We start from the raw sequence: 24564 nt of genomic DNA on the forward strand, positions 1-24564 counted from the left end.
GTAAACCGCACTTTCGTTCACAGGGAGGATCCGTGTGTAACTTTCACAAAGTTGCCAATTAGTAACAGAATCGAGGGATCGCGGGGTTAACTGGCAGGTGCCGACCTTGGAAACATTATTTCCAAGTAAAAAACGATACAGACAATAGCTGTGGCAGCGTACCCTGCAAGTTTTATTTACAAGAAGAAAAAGATATGAACAATAGTGTGGTCGTTTTACAAGCATTTCCGACAGATTCGCGTTGCCTTTAAACAGCCACTCAGCCTGGCAGCCAGGCAACCGCTCAGCTGCTTGGGGAGCGGAGAACAGGGCAGCCTCTCAGGCGGGCGGAGAGCAGGGCAGCCGCTCGGGTGAGGGGAGAGCAGGGCAGCCGCTTGGGCGAGGGGAGAGTAGGGCAGCCGCTCAGCCGCTTTGGCGAGGGGGGAGCAGGGACGCCGCTTGGGCGGGCAGAGAGCAGGGCAGCAACTCAGCCGCACAAGACTGAAAACACTGAAAAAAATACAGAGAAATATCACGGGCTCAGATTGGCAACGCCACCCTGTCACTGGGGCCGCGTGGGCTCCGGCTTGGCTCGAGACTGCTGCAGGGTCTCACTTCCGGCTTTGAAAATTTCTGAAAATCGTTCATACATAAGCTGCTCCGGAATTCAAGCCGCACTTCCAGGTATGGACCAAAACTTAAGTCAAAATGGTGCGGCTTGTAATCGTGAAATTACTGTACTTTCGTGGTAGAATGAGGAAAAATGTTAGAGTTATATTGTGCGCATTTTTTCATAATTTCACGTGAAATGGTTTTGCTTCTAATTGAAGACTGAAGTTCTTTCAAGGCATAGGCTCTTTGGAACTTTTCAGGAAACGCTGAGCTGACTGCAGGATGTATTTCTCTGGTTTAACAAAAGGGGAAAAAGAGATATCTTTTGCTGGTAAGGAAAACTGGCTTTACCTATGTCATCAATCAACTCTGTGATAGGGAACCAGGATGCCTCTTGGTGAACTATTTACATTTAACATGTTTCTAGCTGAATTACTGACAAAATGCAATAACTGCAATTTAAATCTCCTTAATATACTACAGTTTCAATCCCAGATACCAACAGAGTCAATAAGGAAACTGAAATTTCTTAAGGACCAATGAGAAATTATGTTTATAACTTTAATTTGGTATATCAGAGAGCTGTAAAATAGAATATCAGACTGCTTGTTTGAATTGAGGTATCTTATAAAGAAATTGAAAGATAGATTCAATTTTATATATACAGTAATTTCATGATTATAAGCCGCACCAATTATAAGCTGCCAACTCTGCTGGAGTTAATGAAGTTCAAGTCTACATCTAGTTTGGTATAGAGCATTCTATGTGTACCATGGACTTCTGGCAAGGAGAGGAAGACCATCATCTCCAGGTCAGGCTGGATTGTTCAAACATCTTAAAACTCTACTGCTATCTTACAGGGACCTTGATAGGATAGATAGCTCCAATCACTGTTACTATACTTTGTGACCTCACAGTTTTTCTCAAATCAGGAGGCTTTCACTGCACTGTCCAGCTGAAGGGCTGGACTGGCAGCTAAATATATGAAAGATTTTATAGCCTTGAATAAAAAAGTCCTAGTTAAATACTGGAAGAGACACAAATGCTTTCCTACCTGCAGCTCAGCCTAGCTAGGCTTTCCTGTTTCTGAACACAACCAAACCATGCATGTTTGTTATTAATGGATAAATGATGCTCTTGCTTAGTTAGATGCTAAACCTTCTCTGATTCATGACCTCCAAGACAGTTGTACGTACACTGAGCTTCAGATTTCATTGAAAATCTGGCTGTAGTACTTGTGGAGTATACATCTGGCAGAATCCTTGGGGTTCCTCACATAAAGTGGTTAATATGAACTTTGTACAAGAAAATGTTTTAAGTAACAATCATGAAGAGATGAGTCTAAACCAACAAGCAATCACAGAGTGTCCCCACATAGGTGTAGATCTTGTCAATTTTACAGGGCTTACTGCTGGTGACCTGAGTTACTTTCATAAAGCTGTGGTCATCTTCATTCTTAAAAGGAATGACTGTTCATTCCTGTGGTGGCAGTCGGTTTTCTTTTGCTTGTATAAATCACTGAGGGTGTATGTGTAAACATTTCAAAATGAAATAGCATTTTTTCCCAAGTTCTGAATTAAATGGATAAGCAAATTTATCCCATTATTTGTTTTAATCAGGAAATAATAATGGAATTTGTGTTTTAGCCTTATTATTCTGATCCTGAGATATTTCAGAAGCTGGTATAGATTTGTGTTATGTTAAAACTGAGCTAGTCAATCTGGGAGCTCTCTACATGCAGAGAAATTGTTGAATTAGATCTTAAAATGAAGTAAATTAGAGCAGCATTATTCAACTATTCCCTGGCTGTAGCTTGTCCTTGTTTTGTTAGCTAATTTCCCACAAAAAGAAACTGTTCTCAGCATGCTGCTATATTAGATATTGTATAGGGCAGCATCATGTGATTGGAGAAAAATGGTCCTCTTTTACACATATACAAAACAGAGATGGTATTCACTTAAATGAAATTAAAGTGACAGTCATATTAAGAAGATGCTGATCTTCCCGCTAAGTTGGACGTCAGCTGCCCAGCCCTACTATCTTTAGTTCTGGAAACTATGATAGTTTGCTAATTTTTTCTTAAAAGACCAGGCTGAATTTCAGCTCAACTCAAAAGTATATTTTTTGTCTCCATTTTAGCAAAGTTCAAAACATTTTTGAGAAACTGAATTCCTAAAATTCCAGGCCATAGCTTGGTAATGAGAAATGGACCTTTACAGAGAAACCTTGTCATTTCCTTCTTGCAGTAGCATGGAGATGGTCTTTGGGAGCCACAGCATTTCTGCAGCAGCAGTTCATGCTGGTCATATATTCTCTGTGTTTTCTCTTCGGAGCCTGACAACGCATGTATCTGTCACGTCCTTACTGGAGGAGGGTCAGAGCGGTGGAAACTCACAGGAAAGTCTGTGAAGGCTTTTGGAAGTGCCGTATAGTACCACCAGCTAACAGTTGCACTGAGGATGTGCAGGTTACACATCTATAGATCAGTGTGTTTAGCAGAGAAGGGTGGTGTGCTTTGGTTGTAAAGTGGAAATCTGAGCACCTCATACAAAAAATAGCATTCCTAATACAGAACCTTGCAATGGCTAGTTATTGATCTAAAAAAAAATGCGAAGTCTTACACAGATAACATTGTTCTGGAGTAGAGGAAGCAGTTTTAGGAGGCATTGTAGTAACTTGAAGTAATGAGGCATTTATCAGAAAAAACAATGTTACTGGTGTGTGGAGACAATTTTAGGTGTTGCACTGGTTCTTTTCAGATGTAGTTAGAACTTAATTGCTGTTTAGCCTCTGTGTTTTTTTTTTTTTTACTTTAAAAGTAGTTTGATTAGCAGTAGAGAAAGGAAAGCAATGGTGCTTTCACTCTTGTTTATCGATGTGTGTCCGCATTGATAAACCCACTCACAGAACAGGTATGCACTGGGAGGACAAAGGGAGTTCAATACTCCTTTGGAGTGCTTTATTTAAAACAGAACTAATGATACTTTAAGAGAAATAATAATTACTGGATGTCTACTGTAACAGTAATAATGCCTACTGTAAAAGTTGAAACAACTCTGGCATGTTTACTGCATATGACAGCGGAAGGCTTTCAGAGTAACCTTGATTTCTATTTTGGACTGTCTTTGGGAAAGCTTCCTTCATGGGCAGTGAGACCACATCTAAGTGGATGGTCTAACACAAGTATACATTGACCTCAGAATTCAGCTAAAGTGGTACGGCAGATAAAATTACTGCTTTACCCTGATAAGAGAAGCCCAGTTAAATTATCAGAAATGGGGTCCAGATACCAACAAAGGCAAAAGTTAGGACTTCTGCACTGGTTTTGTAGCTGCCAGAATGAGAAGTCTGCAGCAGTATCATGAACGTAAGCTGCTTCTCGAATGAAGCAGCTACTTCTCAGTTCCCTTACTAGAGGTAGACATAGTATTTCCAAGACTGTTAAAGTTTTGAGAGTCAGATTTTGAAGTCAGCTTCTAACTGTTGTTGTAACCTATTTGTAAGATGATCAGACTGTAATTGTTATTTAGAGGGGGAACAGTGTAATTGTCCTTCTTTGGGCAGGGTTAGATGTTGATAATTTCCGAGAGAACATGTGACAATGTAAGTACGATTTTCTGTTGAAGATGACTCTGGAATCAAAGATTAGGAAATTAGGAGCTTTACAGTAAATTGTCAACTGTCTTCAACTATTAGCATTTAGCCTTTTCATTCTGGATACTATATCTTACTAATCCTTTATTTTGATTGAAGATTGGAAATCAGACATTAAGACTTTAAGTACAGTAATTTCACGACTATAAGGTGCACAGGATTATAAGGCGCACTTCTGGGTATTGGCATATTTCCGAAATTTGTCCATATTATATGAGGTGCACCGGACTACAAGAAGCGAGGATCTGCACACAACAAGGTAACAAATAAGTAACGGATTTGTGCAATCGCAGGGTTTACTGGCTCGGCTCAGGGCTGGGCGGGCTTGGCCCTGCTCCTTGCAGCCACTTGCGGCGGCCCCAGCCCCGCTCCCCCGCATCTGGCAGTGGTGGCCCAGCTCCCCACTGGCCAGCAGCCCCGGCCCAGCTCTCCCTGGGCCACCGGCCTCAGCCTGGCTCCCCTGCAGCTGGCCCTGGCCCTGCCCCCCCGTGCCACCAGCGGTGGCCCCGGCCTGGCTAAGGGCCGGGCGGGCTTGGCTCTGCTCAGGGCTGCTGCGGGCTCACACTTCCAGGCTGGCAAATTTCCGAACTTTGTTCATATATAAGGCTCACCGGACTATAAGGCGCACTTCTGGGTTTGGACCAAAATTTTAGTCAAAAGGGTGTGCCTTATACTCGTGAAATTACTGTAGTTTGTTTGGGATGTGTGAGTGTCAACTCAAGAGGGATCAGTGAAATTTTTAACAGGGGACATACAAGAAGGTTAAGAAGGTGCACCTGGTCAGTTTATCAGTTTATCCAGCCTTTTGTTTAATTTAGCCCTGGACAGATGAATTGGGCTGAGAAGTAGTTGAGAAATTATGATCTGGCCATAAGGAGAAATATAATTAATTTTTGCATAAAGTGTGTAAATTGTTATGTGAGACTAAATTTTAATCCCTGTGACATGTCCAATTCTACTGAGTGTCTCAGATTTCTGTTGAGAAGCTAGGGGGAAAAATCTTGTTCCTAACATTTAAAGCAGACTAATTTGTCTGCAATGCTATGCACGGTCCATGTAATTAGAAGTTTAAGGCAAATTACAAGTGGCTGCAGAATGTCTTTCTCTATTTTTGTAAGGCATTTAAAGTCAAGGTGGAACATCTGTTTCCTCCTCTCCACAGTTCATTTCAGAGATAACTCTAGTGAAATCTCGCAGTGACATGTGCTGCTATTGAATGATGTTTCAAACACCTACACAAATCCTAATTGCAACTTCTGCCACTTACTGCCTCTACTGAAAAAAAAAAGAAAATAAAAGGAATTTCAAAGTTTTGTGAGCTAAAATGGGACTTGCCAGTCTGTGTTACACCTAAAATAATAATCTGTGGCATAAAGCTTTTAAAAACATGGAATTATCTGGCATTGCTCATGTCACAAGTGCTGAGAGATCACTGCCTCTGCAAATATGACTGAGCTTTTGCCATTCATTTCTGTCCTCAACATGAGGAGTGCAGAAATTGTGGAGCTCAGAGGGGAAATATATATACAGAGATACTTTGGTTTGAGTCCCTTTCTCCTGCACAGATTCTCAGTGTGGTTTTCAAGAGTCAAAAATTCAGACTTGACATACATTGTCATTTCTGTGCAGAGACTGATTTTCTGTATCTCTACAGTCCAATAAAAATTCAGATGTTGGTGAGAAACATGGATGGGTGTATACCATCTGAAATTTCAAACCAACCAACTTCCTGATTTTTGCCATTCCATGTGATTGGGTGCATCACCCTCCACTGTGCATAAATGTTTACAGAGTGCTTAGAGTGAATAGGATCTGTTTCTGTGTTTAGAGCATTTTTTGGGCCCAGGGTCCTTGAAAGCAAGTGAAAAGCACCTCTGTGAGCTGGGCTGACCTCTAGCTGGCCTAACAGGCTGAAGATGTATTTGCAAGTGAAGGCTTTTTTAGAATTAATGTCCTTTTCTTCAGCCACCACATAGATCACTGCATATTTATTACAGCTTCTCTTTGCATAGAGACTAATACTACTTGATGCAGCTGACTGCTGTGAAATACAGAGGCATTTTTGTCAGTTCCTGGAAAAAACCTGACATTTCAATTTGTCTTCTCTTCATCTCAGTTGGTGTGAAACCATGTTGAAATCAACAGAATTGCTGTTAGGAAGAGTTACCATCCCTGGCTTTCTGGTACTTGCCTGTGCAGCTGAGATACCTTAGCCGTGACCACTGCTGGTGTTGATTTAAAGTAATCTGATTTTTTTGGCACTGGCCTGAATTGGGACTGATTTGACAAGCATGCCCATGAGATAGTAGTACAGTAAGAGCTGTATATTTAAATGCCAGTTACTGTAATGCAATTCTGCTGAAGCTACCAGTACAATTTAATAAGACAGATCCAGAGGGCAAGCAATGAAAATTTCTTGTCAGGATGCCTCCAGTCATGATGGTAAAATCCCCATGAAGGAGGTTAAAGTCCCTATGGTCTCAATTCCTTACTATGAAAACGGTGTTTCAAAGGACAAAGTAGCTCTATTAATTTACTGATCTGAAATGTTTATAAAGATGCATCTTTGATGGGAGAGAGCTCAAGCCAGAAAACTATATAGAAAAAAGATAGGACCTGAAGAGAGAGATACTATATTTTAGTGACAATAGCTATCTATATACACATATATTCTAAGGTCAACATTTGAAGAGCTCTTTGCCCAAAACTCAAATCTATTGCTGCTTATAGAAATGAAATAGTGTGTTTATCTAAGTCATTGAGATGTAATTTCAGTTTACACCATGTTAGTACAACTAATCCTTTCACTGATGTTCAGCTGCCAATTCAGTCAATGGACTAATTGTGTGAAGGGAAGCATACAAGCACAGCAGTGTTTTATGTACTATGTCTCACCACTTCCTGACCCTGTCTCCCCACACACTACCTTCTTACAGTCTTCTAGCCAGATCTGTTGTATAGTTAGAAATACCCAGATTAATTTTCCCTGCTTTGACAAACTCCTTTACATTGCAGGAAGCCAACATTTTTAGTACATCCACAGGAAGCACTTCCACTACAGCTTTTCACCACACGAGAGACAGACTGAAGATGTAGGCAGCTGACAAATGTGAAAGCAATGAAACTTTCTGAGGTTGAAGTCTGGGAAAGGCATAAGAAGGCAGATAAACAGGTGATGATTTTGGCAAACTGAGAAGAAGCTGTGGCAGACTAAGATGTTCCAAAGAGAAGATCACATCAAAAAGGTAAGGGCACCAACTTTATCCTGTCATTTTCTCCTGCTGCTTGAATATTTTCTTAAAAATCAGCAATTCTTCCTTTGAAAATGCTGACATTTTCTGGAGAATCCTATGAATGCTAAAATAATTTAGCATTACTTTGAATAAACTATGGTACTATTTTTATGACTCATTCTAGCCCACTCATTTCCTGCTTGAAGTTGGGTTTTTTCCCAGAAGTTCTGCAAACGGGTAAAATAATAACAGTCCAAACATCAGAAATATCTCTGTGTAACTGCTGCATATGGAGTAATAGTCAATCAAAGGGGAGGGGGAATCCACAGAGCAGTTTATAAAAGGTCCTACATAAGACTAGAAATAACTGAAAACAACTCTGAAAGTCTTATTCTTAGTCAAACTGTTTATACTTAAGAGTGTCCCAGCAAGGATATATACCTAAAAGGACTGTGACTCTCTCTGTCAAAAGTGTCAGGATGTTATGCACACATCCAAGAGGAGAGCATCAAGGTGTTAATTTGTTTGTCTTTGTGTCTAACAATGTGTAATCTAGGATATTATTCAGCCCTGGCCTAAGTGTACAGTGAGCTGAGTAAATGATGAAGTTCCTTGCATCAGCATGGGTTTGGGCCGAACCCAAGGGATTTTGAAAATTCCTCTAGGAATGTTCTCAGCACAATTGTTTTAATATAGCTAGATAAATATTCAATTTTAATTATCTATTTTTCCCCTTTTCTATATATACTTGAAGAAGTTTTATTAAAAATTATAATGTTACCAGTTTCAACTTCTCTGTGGTCTGTAGTTCTGGGCAGACTGAAAAACACAGTAGTACTGTAGATTTTTGCACAGCTTTTCATAATGTTATGAGAAATAGAAGAAAGTTTTGAAATGTTAAAACAGTGTGCAATTATGACGGTTTCAAAATTGCAACAAATTTTCTGCTGATTTTGAGTAAAATCGGTCTGAGTGCTCCTGGAAAATGTCCTCTTCCTCATTATTTGCTTTTCATGGGAGCATCTGGTGGGATATGTCAAACAATGATAGTGGCAGTAATTTGGCTTGATAAACAGTTTTTAATTTTCTGGTTATCAGATTTCTGTTCTGGGTCAGGCTTCATATGTTCGAATGACCCACATCTGTCACCTAGTGTTTTAGACAAAACATACCTGGGAGCTAAAATGTATGTGGTAGCTGTGGGACTGAGTGCCTTTCTTTTAAAACTTGAGTGAACACTCCGAGGTTTGAGAACACCTGCAGGGCCATCAATGCCTGGATTAACTGAGCACTTTAGCATCTGACTACTAGACACTTCCTAGTAATTCTGAAGCATAGGAGTCTCTGAGGCTTGGACTAGTTTTCCATTGGCAATGGGCCATTGTTATTAACAATGAAAGGGATGCACACGAGATTTTCCGCATAGGATCTTGGTAACTTTAGGGTCTTAGCCCAAGCACTTCATAGCTTTGAGATCTGCTAGAGCAGCTGAGAAACAAGGTAAATTGGAACACTCTAAATGGTCTGGACTGACTGACCAAATTCTAACTTGTCTGTCTTTGTCATTTATCTTTTAGGTCCTCAGGCTCCATCAACCACCTTCTGATCACATAGGTGTGGCCATGCTGTCTGCTTCACAACTTGTCTTTTGGTCCTGCTGGGTATACACCAGAGAGAGCTCCATGTAAAGGCAGAGCATACGTTTCAAGAGAGCTGACAAACCAGTTCCTGCACATACATGCATCTTTGTGAGAGTGCTCCAAGACCAGAGGCCTCTGTGGCACTGCACGGATATAAGAACTTCTTCATGTTCATCAAGACTCTGCTTTTTGAGATATGATGCTCCGACGAGGATTTATTCTATTTCTTCCCCGACTTGTAGGCCTGCTGGTGGTGGCCTGTTGCTCAATGTCTATTGTTTATATGTTGGCTTGCACACCCAAGGGTGACAACCAGCAGCTTGCCTTGCCCAGGGTGCACAGTCCAGCTGTGAAGGAGGGATATGAAGCCATTCTGCAAGAGCGAGAAGAGCAACACCGCAATTACATGATCAGCTTGAAGAAACAAATTGTTCAGTTGAAGGCTGAGCTCCAAGGCAGGACTGAGCAGCTTAAAAGCGTGCAGAACCAGTACCCAGACTCCTTGGACATTCAGCTTGACCACCATAAACCAGAAAAGGCCCAGGCCAACCTGTTGACTTTCCTCCGTTCCCAAGTAGACAAAGCAGAGGTGCACAGTGGTGTTAAGCTGTCCACAGAGTATGCAGCAGTGCCCTTTGAGAGCTTCACGCTCCAGAAGGTGTACCAGCTGGAGACAGGGCTGACACGGCACCCAGAGGAGAAACCTGTAAGGAAGGACAAACGAGATGAGTTGATAGAGGTGATTGAGTTAGCAGTGGGGAGCTTAAACAAGCCAGATGGGGTCAGCAAAGCAAAGCCTCGTATATACACAGCCTCTGACTTCATTGAAGGTTCGTATAGAGAGAGCAGATTAGAAGGTCCACATGGTGCTGGGGAGGAGTTCTGGTGTGGTGGAGTTACTGAGCAAGATGGGAACTGTGTCAGAGTACAGATGTCTGGGATGGTGTTCGTGCTGTGACCTAGCTATGCTGTCTCAGGCGCAATTGCAAAATGGTAGATTTCTTGGGGAATGGGACTTTGACAACAAAGCCTGCCAGTCTCCTGTAGTGACACCAATGTATGCTCACAGCTCTCTCTTCATGCAGTTGCCTCAAAACTGACAAAACAAGGAGTGACACAGGCTGCAATCCCAGACCTATTTCCAGTGCAAATTGCATTGGCAACTGTAGCTCAAATCCATGCTGCCATTCTCCTCCTTTCTGTTTGTTGTTTAGTTTGTCTTTTCAAAAATATGTTTCTACAGTTTTTATAGATGCTGAACAAGCAATGTATGACTGGCACCAGCTCTTCCATGCGAGAGGGTGAGGAGATAGATATTTCCTGCCACACATTGCTTATTATCAATTAAGCTGTGAGCCTGCCTTTATGCACAATCAAGTGTCTTTGACTGGGTACCAGTGATGTGCTTGGGGAACAAGTGCAGAAAGATGTGGGGAAGAGGTGCACACTAGGGCTGACTCTGAGGAGGTTCTTCATGCACTAATGGTCTTGCTGGCTTTCTTATACCATGGTGAAATACTCCAGAGAGAGGAAGCCTTTCATGTGACTCGGAGTTCAGGAAACTGGAGGCTTGTGTGCAGCTCAGTGTGATCTCAAGAAACCTTCCTTGTGTCCTCCCCTGTGGGGCAGGTCCTTGCTTCTGTAGGTGAAAGAGAACAAATTCTAATTCTCACTCATCAGTACAGACTGATTTGTTTGCAAAGGCAGTGATCTATGTAATGGGGCTGGAAACAAAGAGACTTGGCAGAAAATTTCCCTGCAAAATCCCTTTGGAGATCTCTGTCGCCTCTTGTCACCCTCTTATTCCACAATTTCATTCTCCCAAGAATGGCAAAAACTGCCAATCAAAGGACAAATCCATTGCTCTGTGTAACTTCAGTGTTTGTAGGGAGGACTGAGTTATCTGTTCCAGTTCTGCATTTCAAGTATAGTTTGGACTCTGAACTTGTTTTGGAAACAGTGCTCTGCAGGTGCCACTGCCTACACAAGGAGTGAATAATAAGCTGGATTCTATGTCAGCTTCTGGCAACTTCTTGTAGGTCCAGCAACACAGCAACCATAAGTCCATTAATCCAGCCACCAAGCCAGATGTTTTCATTTTCTGGAACTGCCATGGGCAGCTGGAGATTTCTGGGAGTGCCCAGATTTTCACTGAAAGTAATAGCACTTACCCTTTAAGTGTTTTCCAGCTGCTTTAGCAACAACAGCACACAAAAGCTGTGTGCCTCTCTTATGTTAAATGTGGGGCGCTACCACTCTCATTTTAAGGTTGATGAGGTAGAGAGATGTGCTGAAATGAAAATCAGGTAATCAGGATCAGAGACAGGATTTAAAATCTGAACTTCTGCTATCAGTATGTGGGCTTTGTATCCTTGTTTCTGCTCTATTCAGGGATGCCTTAGGCACTAGCTTTACTCAAGTGTGTTGCTGATCCTCAGTAATAGAACTGTGCACAGTAATCTTGTTTTCTTGGCCCTCCTGTGTGGATCTTTCTTTTCTTTTCCATACACATCTGGCACCCGATATCACTTTTTCAGTACCAGTTTATTGCTAGCATATGCCAACAGGCAGGGTGGTGATGTGTGGCAATAAACTCAGTCGGCGTCTGTATCACTTCCCTTTTTAAATTTTGTGCATTTATTCTTGTCTTTGCAGAGGGAAATGTTTCTTCAAACACTTCTTGCTTTAAGGAGAAATGTTTTGTCTCTGTGGCTGGGGTATCTTAAAACTAGTGTTGCATCCTCTGCAGTTTCTAGATAGAATTACTTGTGCGTGGAAATTAGACTGTGACCCACTAGGGTCATCTGAGTTAAACTCCTTCCCACCAGATTTGCTGTTACATGAAATTTGTACAGGATTCTCAGTGCTCCTTCCAGAGTAATAGCTGACATGTAGTGGAATTTTCCATTCCCCCCCCCCACCCCCTTAATCAAAACCAAGAGAGCCACACCTTCTCCCTGGAGCTCGAGGTTTATTCATCTGATGGCTGCTCTGCTTAACTTCTCTCTTGACAGAGGCACTTGGGCTGTTCAGCTGCTACAATACTCCCCTCTACCCCTTATTCCTCTCATCTTTGTACAAAATTAACTAGCTTTCTGCCAAGGGGAATCAGTAAGAAACAGCATGAGAAAAAAATCAGAAATTTCTGTGTATTATAAGCAGGCAAAGGACTGTTTGCAGCAGAAAGTCAGTTACTCAGAAAGCAGGACAACAGGTCAGGACATTAATTTATGTAAATAGCGGGGGTGGGGGCAAATAGATCTGGGAGTTGTTCATTTTCTCAGAGATGGAGATAATAATTGGGACACTCTGACAAGCCTCAATACTGTGTTCCATAAGTGAATGGAATCGCTGCCTGATGATATTCTTTCATAATACAAATACTTGCAGAAAAATCCCTGGATTGCTTAAGAATTACCCTGCCATAACACCTTCAACTATGCTGGATCATAAGTTTTCCTGCTTGAAGTATGTGGCTGTCTAGTGACTGGAATTTTAATCAAGGTCTCAGAGGCAAATGAAAAAGGAATAGCTTTGCTTTCTCAAATGGATGGCTGCTGGTAGCGGTCTATCTAATGGAATTTTGCCATGAAAGCTTATTGGGAAGAAGGAATTATGCTTTTCATCAAAGGATAAGATGCTGTACTTTACTGCATGTGAAGTGAGAAGACCATTTTTGTACTGAGTTAAAATAAGGACAACAAATTCTGATAAATCCTTATAGTGGCTCCTACATCATCTAACAGAAGGGAACTAATGAGCATGAGTCCAGGGAGTAGTTCTAGTGACACTTAAGAGTTGTGAAGCTTGTAGTCTGTGGAACTGAGGCTAGAATAGTCATCCACTCAACAGTATTTTGTTTGCTAGTAGATCCACATAGGTGACATTTGTTTGCCTGCCCTGCTGAATAGACATCAGGTATTTTCCATTTCTTGAGAGAGCTCTGGTAATTGCTGCTCTGAAGAACGGAGACTTACTGCTCTTTCATCAATTCTTCAGCCCAGGCCATTTTTGCTTTTTACTTCTTCTTTTCCTTCATCTTAGGGCCGTTCTATCTGCTGACACAGAGCTCACATTGGGTTTCCAGAGGCTTTGACTTGTCTCCTTGCCTCTGAATGGAATGGTGTATATTCTGAAAATATCTGCTGTAACGGAAGCAATAGTGATCAATTAACCTTCTTTTATATGTATTGGATCTCTAGCCTTTCCAAGGCTTTCATTTCAGAAGCAATCTTTTAAGGAAAAGTTTTTTTGTTTACTTCAAGACTACTTTCTTCCTCTCCTCATAGTTCATATCTTGGAATTGAGGCTGTTTGACACATCTTTCTGAATCACGTAAAAAGTCCTGGTGGCACAAATAAAGTGGAGCCTTTGGAAATGGAAAAAATGTGTAAAAGGCAGGATGTTCTGCTGGGTGAATCGCCAGAGTCACTCAAGACATTCGCACTCATTTCCAGTGCTCACTGCCTCCCCTTGGACAAATCACTTTGTTCTCTGCTTCTAAAAAGAAGATACTTTGAAAAGAAAGAACATACTTAAAAATGGAAAACAAACAATTTAAATATGTATCAAGAATAGCCATATTTAATTAGGGGCATTTATTTAACTTGCATACAGTTCTCTTCGTTATAAAATGTTAGGATTATAAATTTTTGGTTTACCATTTTGCACAAGGAAACCTTGCCTTCATCTAAGCTACTTGTTTTCAGCCGTAGTAGAAGTACTAAACAAGAACAAAACTACAGAGTTAGAAGCAGCCTCCGTGTATATAGCCCTAGGAGGGACCCCAGTCAGATCACAACTTGCATTCTTCTTTAAGGTACTTCTTATTTGGCAAGACTTCTGTTACTGTGTAGTACATCTCTCCAGGGAAGTGGTATTTGTGAGGTCATTGTTTCTTGGCTGCGGTAGGTAGAAGAGAATATAAAAGGCAAAAGCTGAGATGTTGTGTGGTAGATACAGTTAGATTGTTAACATAATTTAGATCTTTTTTATTATGAAAAATGTCAGTTCACTATGTCAAATATGTGAAAGAGTCCTATCAATTTATCTCTAAAAAGAATGCAAATCAAATTTAGTTTAGAATTTTGTTTAAGCTGAATGTCAAAAGGTTGCCTTAACCTTTCAAACACAAACTTCCTTGGTAAAACCTGTGTTCAGAAACTGCTTGAGCAAATGAGTATACCAAATAATGCACTCGGATCATCATCAGGCTTTCTGCAAGAATAAATGGGTAAGCAGAATTCAAAGGCCCAGATTTATATTCTCTGGCCACCAGGAGGAGAAAATCAAGGAACTATTAGGTCACTATCCAGATGTGCTCCAGTTCAGTACCAGATGTAGTTCATGGTCTGCAGCTTGGGCAGACTCTATGAAAAAAGCTAGAAGGAGTCAAAGAGTCAAGGGCACAACTTTGAAAGATTAGCAGTAAAAGAATTATGGAGCTACTATCTCCCTAGATTAATTTCCTATACTAGAAGGAGGATTGGAGAATTTGTTGAATCATCTTATATTAAAAATAAAACAGGAAATTAATAATTGACTGGTAAATTTGCATGTATTAGCCAGCTGAAGTGTTCATTAAGAATAAAACACTTGGAGAATGATAGTGAAGATAAGACAGTCCACAGAACTCTCTCCAGATAAAATCATAGCTCATTAGTTTTTTGATTATACCAATGCAAAAACTGCAATACAAGACAAAGAGATTATGTCATTTGCTCTTTGAAGAAAACTTTGACCCAGACCTTCATAAGAAATACAGACAGGGCTGACAGTCTATGGGTCAGATGCCCAGCAATGTTACATATCAGGGAATAACCAAGACTAAAAGATAAAAGCAAACCTTATTTTGATCTTGTTTTTCATAACCAGAAGAAACTATGCTTCCTAGCCAGATGGAGAGGGAAAAAAAATAAAATCAAATGAAAACAAGTTGAGAGGAGGAGTTTTTTCAAGACATTTGTGCTTGTCTCTTTAACTTCTGCAAGAGATGGAAGGCAGTGCAATTATGTTCTTGTACTGATTAAGTTGTTAAGATGTTTAAAGTGGCATGATGAGTACGTAGTTAGAATTAGCATTACAGTAATTTCACGAATACAAGCCGCACCATTTTGACTTAGATTTTGCTCTCAAACCGGAAATGCGGCCAATATTCAGGAGCGGCTAATATGTGAATAATTTTCTGACATTTACAACCCCAGAAGTGCCAGCCAGGGTGCCGAGCCGAGCGCCTGCCAGTAAAACCCAGGATTTCACGATTGTTACAAATTGGATACTGTGTTTCACGGTGGGTGGGGCCAGCACAGCGCCGGCAGCGTGGGGGGAGGGAGGGAGGCAGGGGAGTTCCCTACTTCAGGCGGGGGAGAGGCAGGGGGCTCTGTGCTGACATCCCCATGGCTCGGGGAGGAGGTGGGGGGCTCCGCCCCCGCAGGGCGTGCTCTGTGCTCGCCCGCCGCCGCCGCGCCGGGAGCGGGGCCAGGGCGAGCAACCCCAGAGGTGGCGGCCAGCCCCGAGAGGCCCCGCCAAGCGGCCCCACTGAGCTGGGCCACCTGGCCCCATCAGCAGCCCCTAGTGGGCCGAGCCTGCACAGCCTGAGCTGAGCCAGTAAACCCCGCCCTGCTGCGGTTCCGTTACTATTTGGCAACTTTGTTGCACGCGGGTCCTCGCTGTGAACGACAGAGCGGCTTATATTCAGGTGCAGGCTGATTTATGGACAAAAAACGAAATATTTGCCAACACCCGGCGATGCGGCTTATACTCAGTGCGGCTTGTATTCGTGAAATCACTGTAATTTTTCTTAGACCTAATGGACTTGTCAGTGAAAAAGCTTTATTTCAATATACACTGCAGGGACTGAGCTATCATTTAGAGTAGGTAAAATCTACAGTCTTTTTGTCAACTTGATTTAATTTAAGATATTATAGTATTTCAGTGTGGCATGATCAGGACTTTTATAGTTCATACTGGCCCTCAGCATGAGCCAGTCTAATTTCACCCATCAAGTATGTTAAATGTTCCTTCCATATAGGAAATAAATACATGGTTGTGTGAATTAAGTATCCTTGTCTGGCCTCTGACAAACTGTAGTGTCATCCATGCTTTACCAGGAGTGGGCTACCATAAAGAAAATAGCAGTCTTTTGAGAGTTGAGTAACAGGAGAGTTTTGTCCTGACTGGCAGTGGGTGAAGTTGACGGCTGGGGCCTGGTTACATAGTTTTATCAGGGGACTTCCCAGAGAACCTCCCAGTGCTCATTGGGAAATTGCCTTTCTGGCAGATGGCCTAATTCCTCGTGTTGCAGTGAGGCAGACTGCCTTTGCAATCTCTCTGCAGCCCATTACCATGCATGTCTATAGTGTGCAATTGGAGCAGTATGAAAAATAAGGACTGTATGTCTGCTGAGTTATACTGAGAGTGAGCAGTTGGTAACCTTCAGGGGTTTGTAACTCATCCAAGCCTTGGAATGTGCCTGCAAGAATACCAAACAGCTCCTGCAACCCAGGGCTGTGTCCCTGCTACAGTGATGATCCCCTTGAATGATGGTGGCTATATATTGGTTTAAGAGTAAATATCCCATTTCTGCTTCTACATTTTCAGCTTAGCTGTAGCAACTTAAGACTTTCTCCTTTTTCTCCCCCACCAGGAGCCCAACCTTATATCCAAAAATGTCTTCATTTTTGTTTTCATGCAGGGATCTACCGCACAGAAAAAAACAAGGGCACTTTGTATGAGCTGGCTTTCAAAGGAGATGCAAAACATCAGTTCAAGAAGATTGTTTTATTCCGGCCATTTGGTCCTGTAATGAAAGTGAAAAATGAAAATGTCAATATGGCTGACACACTTATTAATGTCATTGTGCCACTGGCCAAGAGAGCCAACAAATTTCGGCAATTCATGCAGAATTTCAGGTGAGTTTCCTTCAATGCTGCCTTTACTTTTTCTTACTTGGAAAGTAAAATGTAATTACAAGAGTTATCAAGAGTTATCACTCACTGCTGCTTTTACGTAATGGTTCATTTTGCTACTAAGTGTTTTTTGAGATTACAGACTGAAAGGCATTTGGTTGCTTAATGCATTGTAATTAGCAGTAAAAGCAATTATATTCCAGTCATCAGGGGTTCTGATTTGCATGTACCTGACTTAAGAGTCTCAATCTGTTTGTTGGGCATATACAATTGTTGCAACACGAGAATTTCATGAAGCAGTTGCAAAGAAGCATTTCTGAGGAAGACGGGAATCAGTGCTCCCAGACACTTTGCTAGGCTCCATTAGATAAAATATTAAGGCAAGATAAAATAAAAGGCAAGAAGGAAATTTATTTGAACTCTCAGCATAGTTACTCTTAAACCTTTTTTTTTCTCAGCACAGACATGATCTTCAGAGGGAGAACTTAACCGAGATGTAACTTTAAATAGCTGCCCAGAAAAGACTGTGTTATCAAAAGACACTGACTCTTACAATGGGATGTTTTGTCTAATTACAGCTATCTAAAAATAGGCTCCTTATCTAAATTAGCCTTTTGATTACTATTCTGATTATCTTGTTTTAGACTGGAAGAAATCGCCCTCTGGTCATACTGATCTCTCTGCTGATTACAGATGAATTCTTGCTAACTAAACTTAGTGCAAGTGAGGCATGGTTCTAGCACTTGTTCAGATTGGTCTTACCCTTGAGCTCTGCTTAATACTTAGGTTTAGTAAATGCCAAAGATCTGAACTCTGGAATATCTGTTACAAAAACTCAAGGTTATGAGGTAGGGTATTATAAAAATCACCCTTCTCATATTCTTCTGAGTGCTGAAGTTATTGCCTGCCTGATCATTCTTCCTGGGGCTGGATGGCCTCTTTTAACAGTGTCCTATTAAAATAACAAATGCTACTTATAGAGCTTGTACCTAATCTGCCTGAAAGATAGACTTCTGTTCCTTCTAAGGGAGAAAATGAGCCACTTTGTCAGGACAAGAATGTCTGTCAGTGAATCATGTCCCCAGGAATGCCTCAAGGTTCTGCCTTCCCCAGCTGCTATAGATTATTGAAGGAAGCATCTTCTGGGACAAGTCACAAATCTGTCTCTTTTCTCCAGGGAAATGGGCATTCAGCAGGATGGGAGAATTCACCTCACTGTAGTTTACTTTGGAAAGGAACAAATTAATGAAGTCAAATCAATACTTGAAAATACATCTAAGTAAGTACCTGAACATCTGATGTGTGCTGTTCATATACAGGGATTCTACATGGAGATTTGACAACTCAAAACTCGTAGTTGTGCCAAAAGGTTCTAAAGTGCCTTGCAGAAAATAGCTTTCTTTTTGTATCAAATAAAAATGGTGTTACCCAGAGAGTCCCATAGAATGGTCTTTAAAACTGCAGAGCAGATTTTTTTTCTTTTTTCCTTCTGCCCACACACTGGTAACTCTTTAGTTCTTTGAAAGTGGCTTTAACTGTTTGCAAGCTGACTTCCAAAGGTAGGTGGAAGACAATTTCAGTAGAGCACAAAGGAACTGGATACTTTTGGCCAGCTCTGCTCTTTCAGTTTGGTTACGTAGCTGTGTTTGCCAAGATCATGTGGCACTGCAGCCTTTTGCTTGTCTTCTCAATGTAGGAAGACCCTTGTATAGACACAGTAATGTAACCACAGGTAATTGAAATTTGCATACTGAAGGTGTTTGTGTTAATCTAAACCTTGTTGGGATTTTTGTGAAATCTGCCCGAAGAAAGTCTGTGACAGGATTGCTAGTGTGTGAGTACACAGGTCAAGCTCTGAACATAGATAGACATAGTAAAAATTTCTTCAGGAGTCAAACAGGACATCTCTTCCAGCTGCTCTCAGAACTGTGAAACTACCGATTTCTAAGTTAATTCTTTCATATGAGGTTCCCACCCTGGACTTGTACTAAGAGCTGTATGGACAGGATAAGTTGCTGAATATTTTCCTTCTAGGTCAGCCAACTTCAAGAACTTTACCTTCATCCAGTTGAACGAAGAGTTTTCCAGGGGCAAAGGATTAGATGTTGGTGCTCGATTTTGGAAAGGAAACAATGTTGTTCTCTTTTTTTGCGATGTGGACATTTACTTCACAGCTGAATTCTTGAACTCCTGTAGATTGAACACACAGCCAGGTACTGCTCTTCATGAAGTGCATTGTCTTTCAACAGGTTCTACTTATTATGTAAAATCCCTCACCAGAGTGTTCTTGCCTTTGAATTGGTAATGAATCAGTTGTAACAGTTTCTGCTCCCAGTATGATAGAATCTCTTGCCTTCAGCACCTGTGCTTTCTGGAGCAGGATCTTTGTCATAATTATACCCTCACATTCACATTTTCGTGGAAAGAACATAGGCTCAGTGCAAAACTTGTATGACTTTGTCTGGATTTGGTTAGGCCTGGACTGCACCTTGTAAGAGATAAGTGTGATCTATACAGTTGGTTTTTTTAAATAACCCATTGTCATTTCCAGGGAAGAAGGTATTTTATCCTGTTCTCTTCAGCCAGTATAACCCCAGTATAATTTATGGTCACCATGATTCCATCCCATCTTTAGAACAGCAGCTGGTAAGTACATGCTTCTCTGAATGCCTGCTTCTATTTGAACAATCATTTTTAAAGGTACATGGGCTCTTGGATAGCACATACCTGTTTCTTTGTACAGTGACCACCACACAGATAAAATTAACTACAATAATCACCTTACTGTGAGTTCTACAGGTGTGTTTCACTGGGAAGCATATTGGTGCCATTTAATTTAAACATTTTTGAAGTTTTTTACATGGAAACTAAGAATTTGAAAAATGTCTGATTCTCTGCTAGAATGAATTTCCTAATTAGTGAGCAATTCCTTCATGGTGTGCTATCTTGAGTGACCTTGACTTGCTCTAATTTCTTCCTATCACTGAATGCAATTTGCATTTGAAGACCTGACATTTGTAAAAAGCAGAGCTGTCCTTAGATCAGTCACTAAAAAAAGAATTCCAGGGACTGTCACATTTATTCTCCCACTAAATTGAATACCTTACCAGTGGCCTTTCCCATCCCACAGTTCATGACTGAATTGTCTGCGAGCAGTGTGTTTCTGAAGTGTCTGAGTCAAATCACATGCTTGGAGTTGTCATTTTATCCTGGTACTGATACAACACTGATTTTCATCTCACTACTTATTCTTGATAAGGCATATGATTAATACATGTATGAGTTTCCTGGATGGGAAGGGAGCTGTTGCGAGGAAGGAAGAGTTCACAGATGAGAGGTTTCCATAAATGTTAGTGACCAAGCCATTGTTCAGCACTGCTGTAGACATTGTTCTCCATTCTTTTGGGCTCTGGTGTTGCACTATTTTTGAACCTAAAGGCCTGATAGAAGGGAGTCTTCCTTCTCTCCAGTCATCGGGTCACTCTGCCCACTAGAGCTGCTAAATGGCTGAATTTTCAAATTGAAACATAAGCCAGCTGTGCAGCTTCATTCGGTTCCTCTGGGCCAGGTCCTAACCTTCCACATCTGCCTCTCTTACTGCCAGGCACTGCACTTATTAGGGCTCACCCTGTCCCAGGCTGGACACTGAACCCAGAGCAGCCCAGCTTCTATTGTTCTGGTAAGGTAGGAATTAGGGGTGGTGTGAGCTCAGGGAGAGTCACAGTTGAAAAAGATCACTTGGGGTCTGAATCCAGTCTTCTGTGATCACTACACCCACCTCGTACAGTTCCTCAATAAAAATGAAGAATGGGAGTTTGAAAAATCCATTCAAAATATTTTAAAGTATTTTTTGTCTACTGCTCTCTGTGTTATGAAACATATAGCAAGAAAGTTTTTTACTGAAGAGTCTGGAAAATCCCTTGTACTGTTTTTTTCTCAGAAGAAACTTGTTCTGATCATACCATGGGATTCACGTAAGCTTTTGTCTCTCTGCTCAGAGCCTGTCAGGGATCCTCAAGCTTGTAAAAATTGTGCTTAGGGAATGAAATAGAGTTTAGTTTTCAATCTAGCATAAATTCCACAAAGTACATTGTCAGGATTGTGAAAATAATTATAGTTAATATTTGAATCATAAAATGTGATGCTTATGTCAGAAAAGCTTCTTGATTTAAAGAAGTACAGCCAATCACATTTTAATGTATATTTTTATATTTTTAACCCACATTAGTTACCAGGCATAAGACCAGATCTATGACAAGAAAACAAGACAGTGTTTGCTCTCTGTCCTGGAACTTGTGCTGCTGAGGAAAACAAGCCTTCAGAAATCTTCAATTGAATTTGATTTGTACAGCAGTCACTTGCCCTAATGGAATAATGCTAATGCACATGAGTAGCTTCCTGTAAGGGCATTGTGATGATCTTGGAGGTCTCTTCCAACCCAGTCATTCTGTGTGTGTGTGACGGAGACTTCTTGTTACAGCGCAGGCCTGACAGATACAATCTTGTTTCCTTCTAATTGGCTTCTGCAGTGACCTGGCTTTTTCAAGGAAAGAAGAAATGACAAATTAAGTATATAGCAATGTGAGCAGTAAAACAAACAAAAAAAAAAACCCACAAAAAAACCAACCAACTAAAAAAGTATTTGAAGTGACAAGAGTTATCAACAAAAAGGGGAGGCATGAATGAGAAATCAGGAGAGAAAATTTTGGAAGAGCATTTCTTCATAAGGGAAATACTGGGATTTGGAAGCCCAGAAAAGGAAATTCTCTTTCCTCATCCTCTAAAGTTCTGTCACACGGGAAGTCAAGATTTTCCAAAGCAGCTGCTAAGGGTTTCTAAACAGAAATTCAAGAGTGTGAAATACGGCCTACTAGCTCAGAGGATTTAGATGCCTGTCCCAGTCCCTTGAAGCTCTTGGATGTCTCACCAGATTGGGTTAGGTCACTCACATGCATGAATTTATGATCTTAGCGATCTGTACTTGGATATCTGCTTTCCAAAATTATAGCCATGGTTTCTCAGTGCTCTGATTTTTTTACCTGCAATACATAATGCTTTTATTGTCCATCTCAGGAAGGCATACCATTCATTTTTACAAAGGCTTTTATGAGACATATATCTATCATCCACCATTTCTGGAGTTCAATTTTAGGTGGATATAGCAGCTCTGTAATGGAAAATTATTCTTGTTACTCAAAATCAACATAATCAAAAAGCTGTCGGTAGTGGGATCAGATGAGAACTACTGTTTTCTTCTAGAGCTCTTGCAGTCCACAATGCAGATGCCACCATCTACTCTGACAGCAGAGTCCGGCTTCACCGGTTTACCAGTGTTTCTTACATTAGGTGTGAATCCCACAGAAACTAACAATTTTGGAGGATGCTTTCCCTGCAAAGAAGTAAACTCCAGAGGTGTGAGATTTCTCTACTTGGTCTACAACAGCAGGAGTGGATCAAATGATAGCTAAGAACACAGCTGTTTGGAAGGAAGAGGCAGATATATCCAACGAGTATCTGCAAAAATAGATTCAGGACCAGCTGGAGATTCACATGGGAAAGAATAAAAAAGGGCTGTTGCTCCTATTTCTGACCACATTCAAGTCACAATGCTCACTCTGAAAACATTTCTGCTTCTATGTAAACATTATTTTCCCTTCATGCAGACTATTAAAAAAGAAACTGGATTTTGGAGAGACTTTGGTTTTGGGATGACTTGCCAGTACAGATCTGATTTTATCAACATAGGTAAGAAAAATACACTCCGATAGACATGCCTTTTTGCTAAAACATAGAAAATAATGATCAACCTCCCTTTGTCAATATGTCTGTGTTACTAATTTGCAGCATTGCTGTGGTTAGATGTTCAGGCTTTTCCTAGGTGCCATAGAATTACCAGAATCTAAGCACTGCTTACAAATAAAGAACTTTTGTCTGATAGTGAAAGATTTGGAGATAAGCAGTTTGATATTCACAGAAAATGTGTGTGCTTTAAAGGGCTGACTGGAGCCAGAAAATGGCTGCAGTGCAATCAATAACATCAAGTTTGCTAACAGATTTCTAGTTTTATTTTGAATTTTCTTTGTGTCAGGTGGCTTTGACCTGGACATTAAAGGCTGGGGTGGTGAAGATGTGCATCTGTACCGCAAGTACCTTCACAGCAATCTCATGGTGATCCGAACACCTGTCAGGGGTCTCTTCCACCTGTGGCATGAAAAGCAGTGTCTGGATGAGCTGACTCCAGAGCAGTACAAAATGTGCATGCAGTCCAAGGCCATGAATGAGGCTTCTCATGGCCAGCTTGGGATGCTGGTTTTCAAGCAAGAGATTGAGATGTACCTGCATAGACAGAAATTGAGCAATAAGAAGACATGAATCCAGAAAGGGAGGTTAAAAGCATCTGAATTGGACTTTAGGGTGTTTTGGGAAAGAGATTTTAACCAGAAAAGTTGGGATGAGACTGAAGGAGGATGGAGGTTCCAGCAGGATGGCAGGAAGAGGGAAAGGTCTGTCCTCCCTACTTTTGTTTTAATTCTAATGGGGCTTCTAATGACTCCATTATTCTGACTGTTCAGCACTTGCTTCTGGGAACACTTGATGAGATTCAAGGTCACATCAGAGAGACAATGAACATTATGTGGTATTATGTGACCAGTGTGGTATTCACACTAACAAATGGATGTGCTTTTCCTTTGAAATGTTTCTAAGAGTTGTACAGTTATTTAAAGGATTGACATTTTGGTGGGCCAATAATTAGGAATTATTTTTACATCTAACTTGACATAGCTAAAAAGAGCTATTTTTTAATAAGTACAGAGACTCCTGCTCTGAGAAGGACATCTGATTGTTAACCATGGTAAAGCTGGAAGTGACCAAAAATACTTTTACTTTAAGGGACTGGGATCGGGGAGCAGCATCAGTGCATTAACAGGCCATTTTCTGTTCATCCAGAGAAAGAGGTTTCTCAGAAAGTGCTTTCTAAACTTAAGAAAGAGAAAACCTTACTGGTCAAGTATGACCCTGTGGACAGTGAACTGAAAGCAATGAGCCACATCTGTATTGTGTGAATCAGATCATGTATATCTGCTTTGGAATGCTGTATGTATTTCAAGATTTATTTTTAAATTAAATTTGTTTGGCTGGGGATTTATTTTGCCATACTTCAAGTTTTCTAGTTCTAGTCTTAGTAGGAAATAGTACAGCCTTCCAGTGCTTGGAAAATCTCTGCAGATCTGTGTTCCTGTGGATGGGAACTAGTTCAGATAAGTTATTTTTCTACACAACCTGGGCACTGGAAGGCAGAAGTTTTATCATGCTGAAGAAAAGGAAATACATATCAACTTGCAGTACTGATTTAGCAGGAGACTTTAAACTCCAAATGCCAGATACCAACAGTGATGAACATTTTCTGACTTTATACCAAAGTATTTCTTCTAAACCAAAGACAGAGTTCAGGGTATAGAAAGCTTTTTGTAATTAACAAAATAAATTTTTGTGATGGACTAGTGGACTCTGCAAATTCTCTTTTGATAATTATACTTC

General features: G+C 40.9%; 1 protein-coding gene across 4 annotated transcripts; it reads left to right on the forward strand.

The window, feature by feature from the left end:
* Positions 1 to 336: 336 nt before the first annotated feature.
* CSGALNACT1 (chondroitin sulfate N-acetylgalactosaminyltransferase 1) lies at positions 337 to 24524 on the forward strand. Of its 4 annotated transcripts, XM_033059723.2 has the most exons (9): positions 337 to 663; positions 7261 to 7490; positions 9056 to 9948; positions 16812 to 17028; positions 18203 to 18304; positions 19060 to 19238; positions 19577 to 19671; positions 22689 to 22770; positions 23114 to 24524. In XM_033059723.2, exons 3-9 carry the CDS (start codon positions 9315 to 9317, stop codon positions 23395 to 23397), a joined length of 1593 nt encoding a protein of 530 aa, XP_032915614.1. In that variant the 5' UTR covers positions 337 to 663; positions 7261 to 7490; positions 9056 to 9314; the 3' UTR covers positions 23398 to 24524. The 4 variants fall into 4 exon arrangements, with proteins under 4 accessions (XP_032915614.1, XP_032915613.1, XP_032915616.1 ...); XM_033059722.1 differs by lacking the exon at positions 337 to 663 and having other exon boundaries at positions 7150 to 7490; XM_033059725.2 differs by lacking the exons at positions 337 to 663; positions 22689 to 22770 and having other exon boundaries at positions 7150 to 7490; positions 23114 to 23288.
* Positions 24525 to 24564: the final 40 nt, after the last annotated feature.

This window comes from Catharus ustulatus, chromosome 5, assembly GCF_009819885.2.
Source record: "Catharus ustulatus isolate bCatUst1 chromosome 5, bCatUst1.pri.v2, whole genome shotgun sequence".
NCBI classification, from domain to species: domain Eukaryota; kingdom Metazoa; phylum Chordata; class Aves; order Passeriformes; family Turdidae; genus Catharus; species Catharus ustulatus.

What these genes read in the sequence shown, in the direction of transcription:
- CSGALNACT1 (XM_033059723.2), top strand. Translation starts at nt 9,315, where the DNA reads ATGATGCTCCGACGAGGATTTATTCTATTTCTTCCCCGACTTGTAGGC. An exon ending in CATCTTTAGAACAGCAGCTG is followed by an intron (nt 19,672 to 22,688) that starts GTAAGTACATGC and finishes CCCTTCATGCAG; the next exon opens with ACTATTAAAAAAGAAACTGG. An exon ending in ATCTGATTTTATCAACATAG is followed by an intron (nt 22,771 to 23,113) that starts GTAAGAAAAATA and finishes TCTTTGTGTCAG; the next exon opens with GTGGCTTTGACCTGGACATT.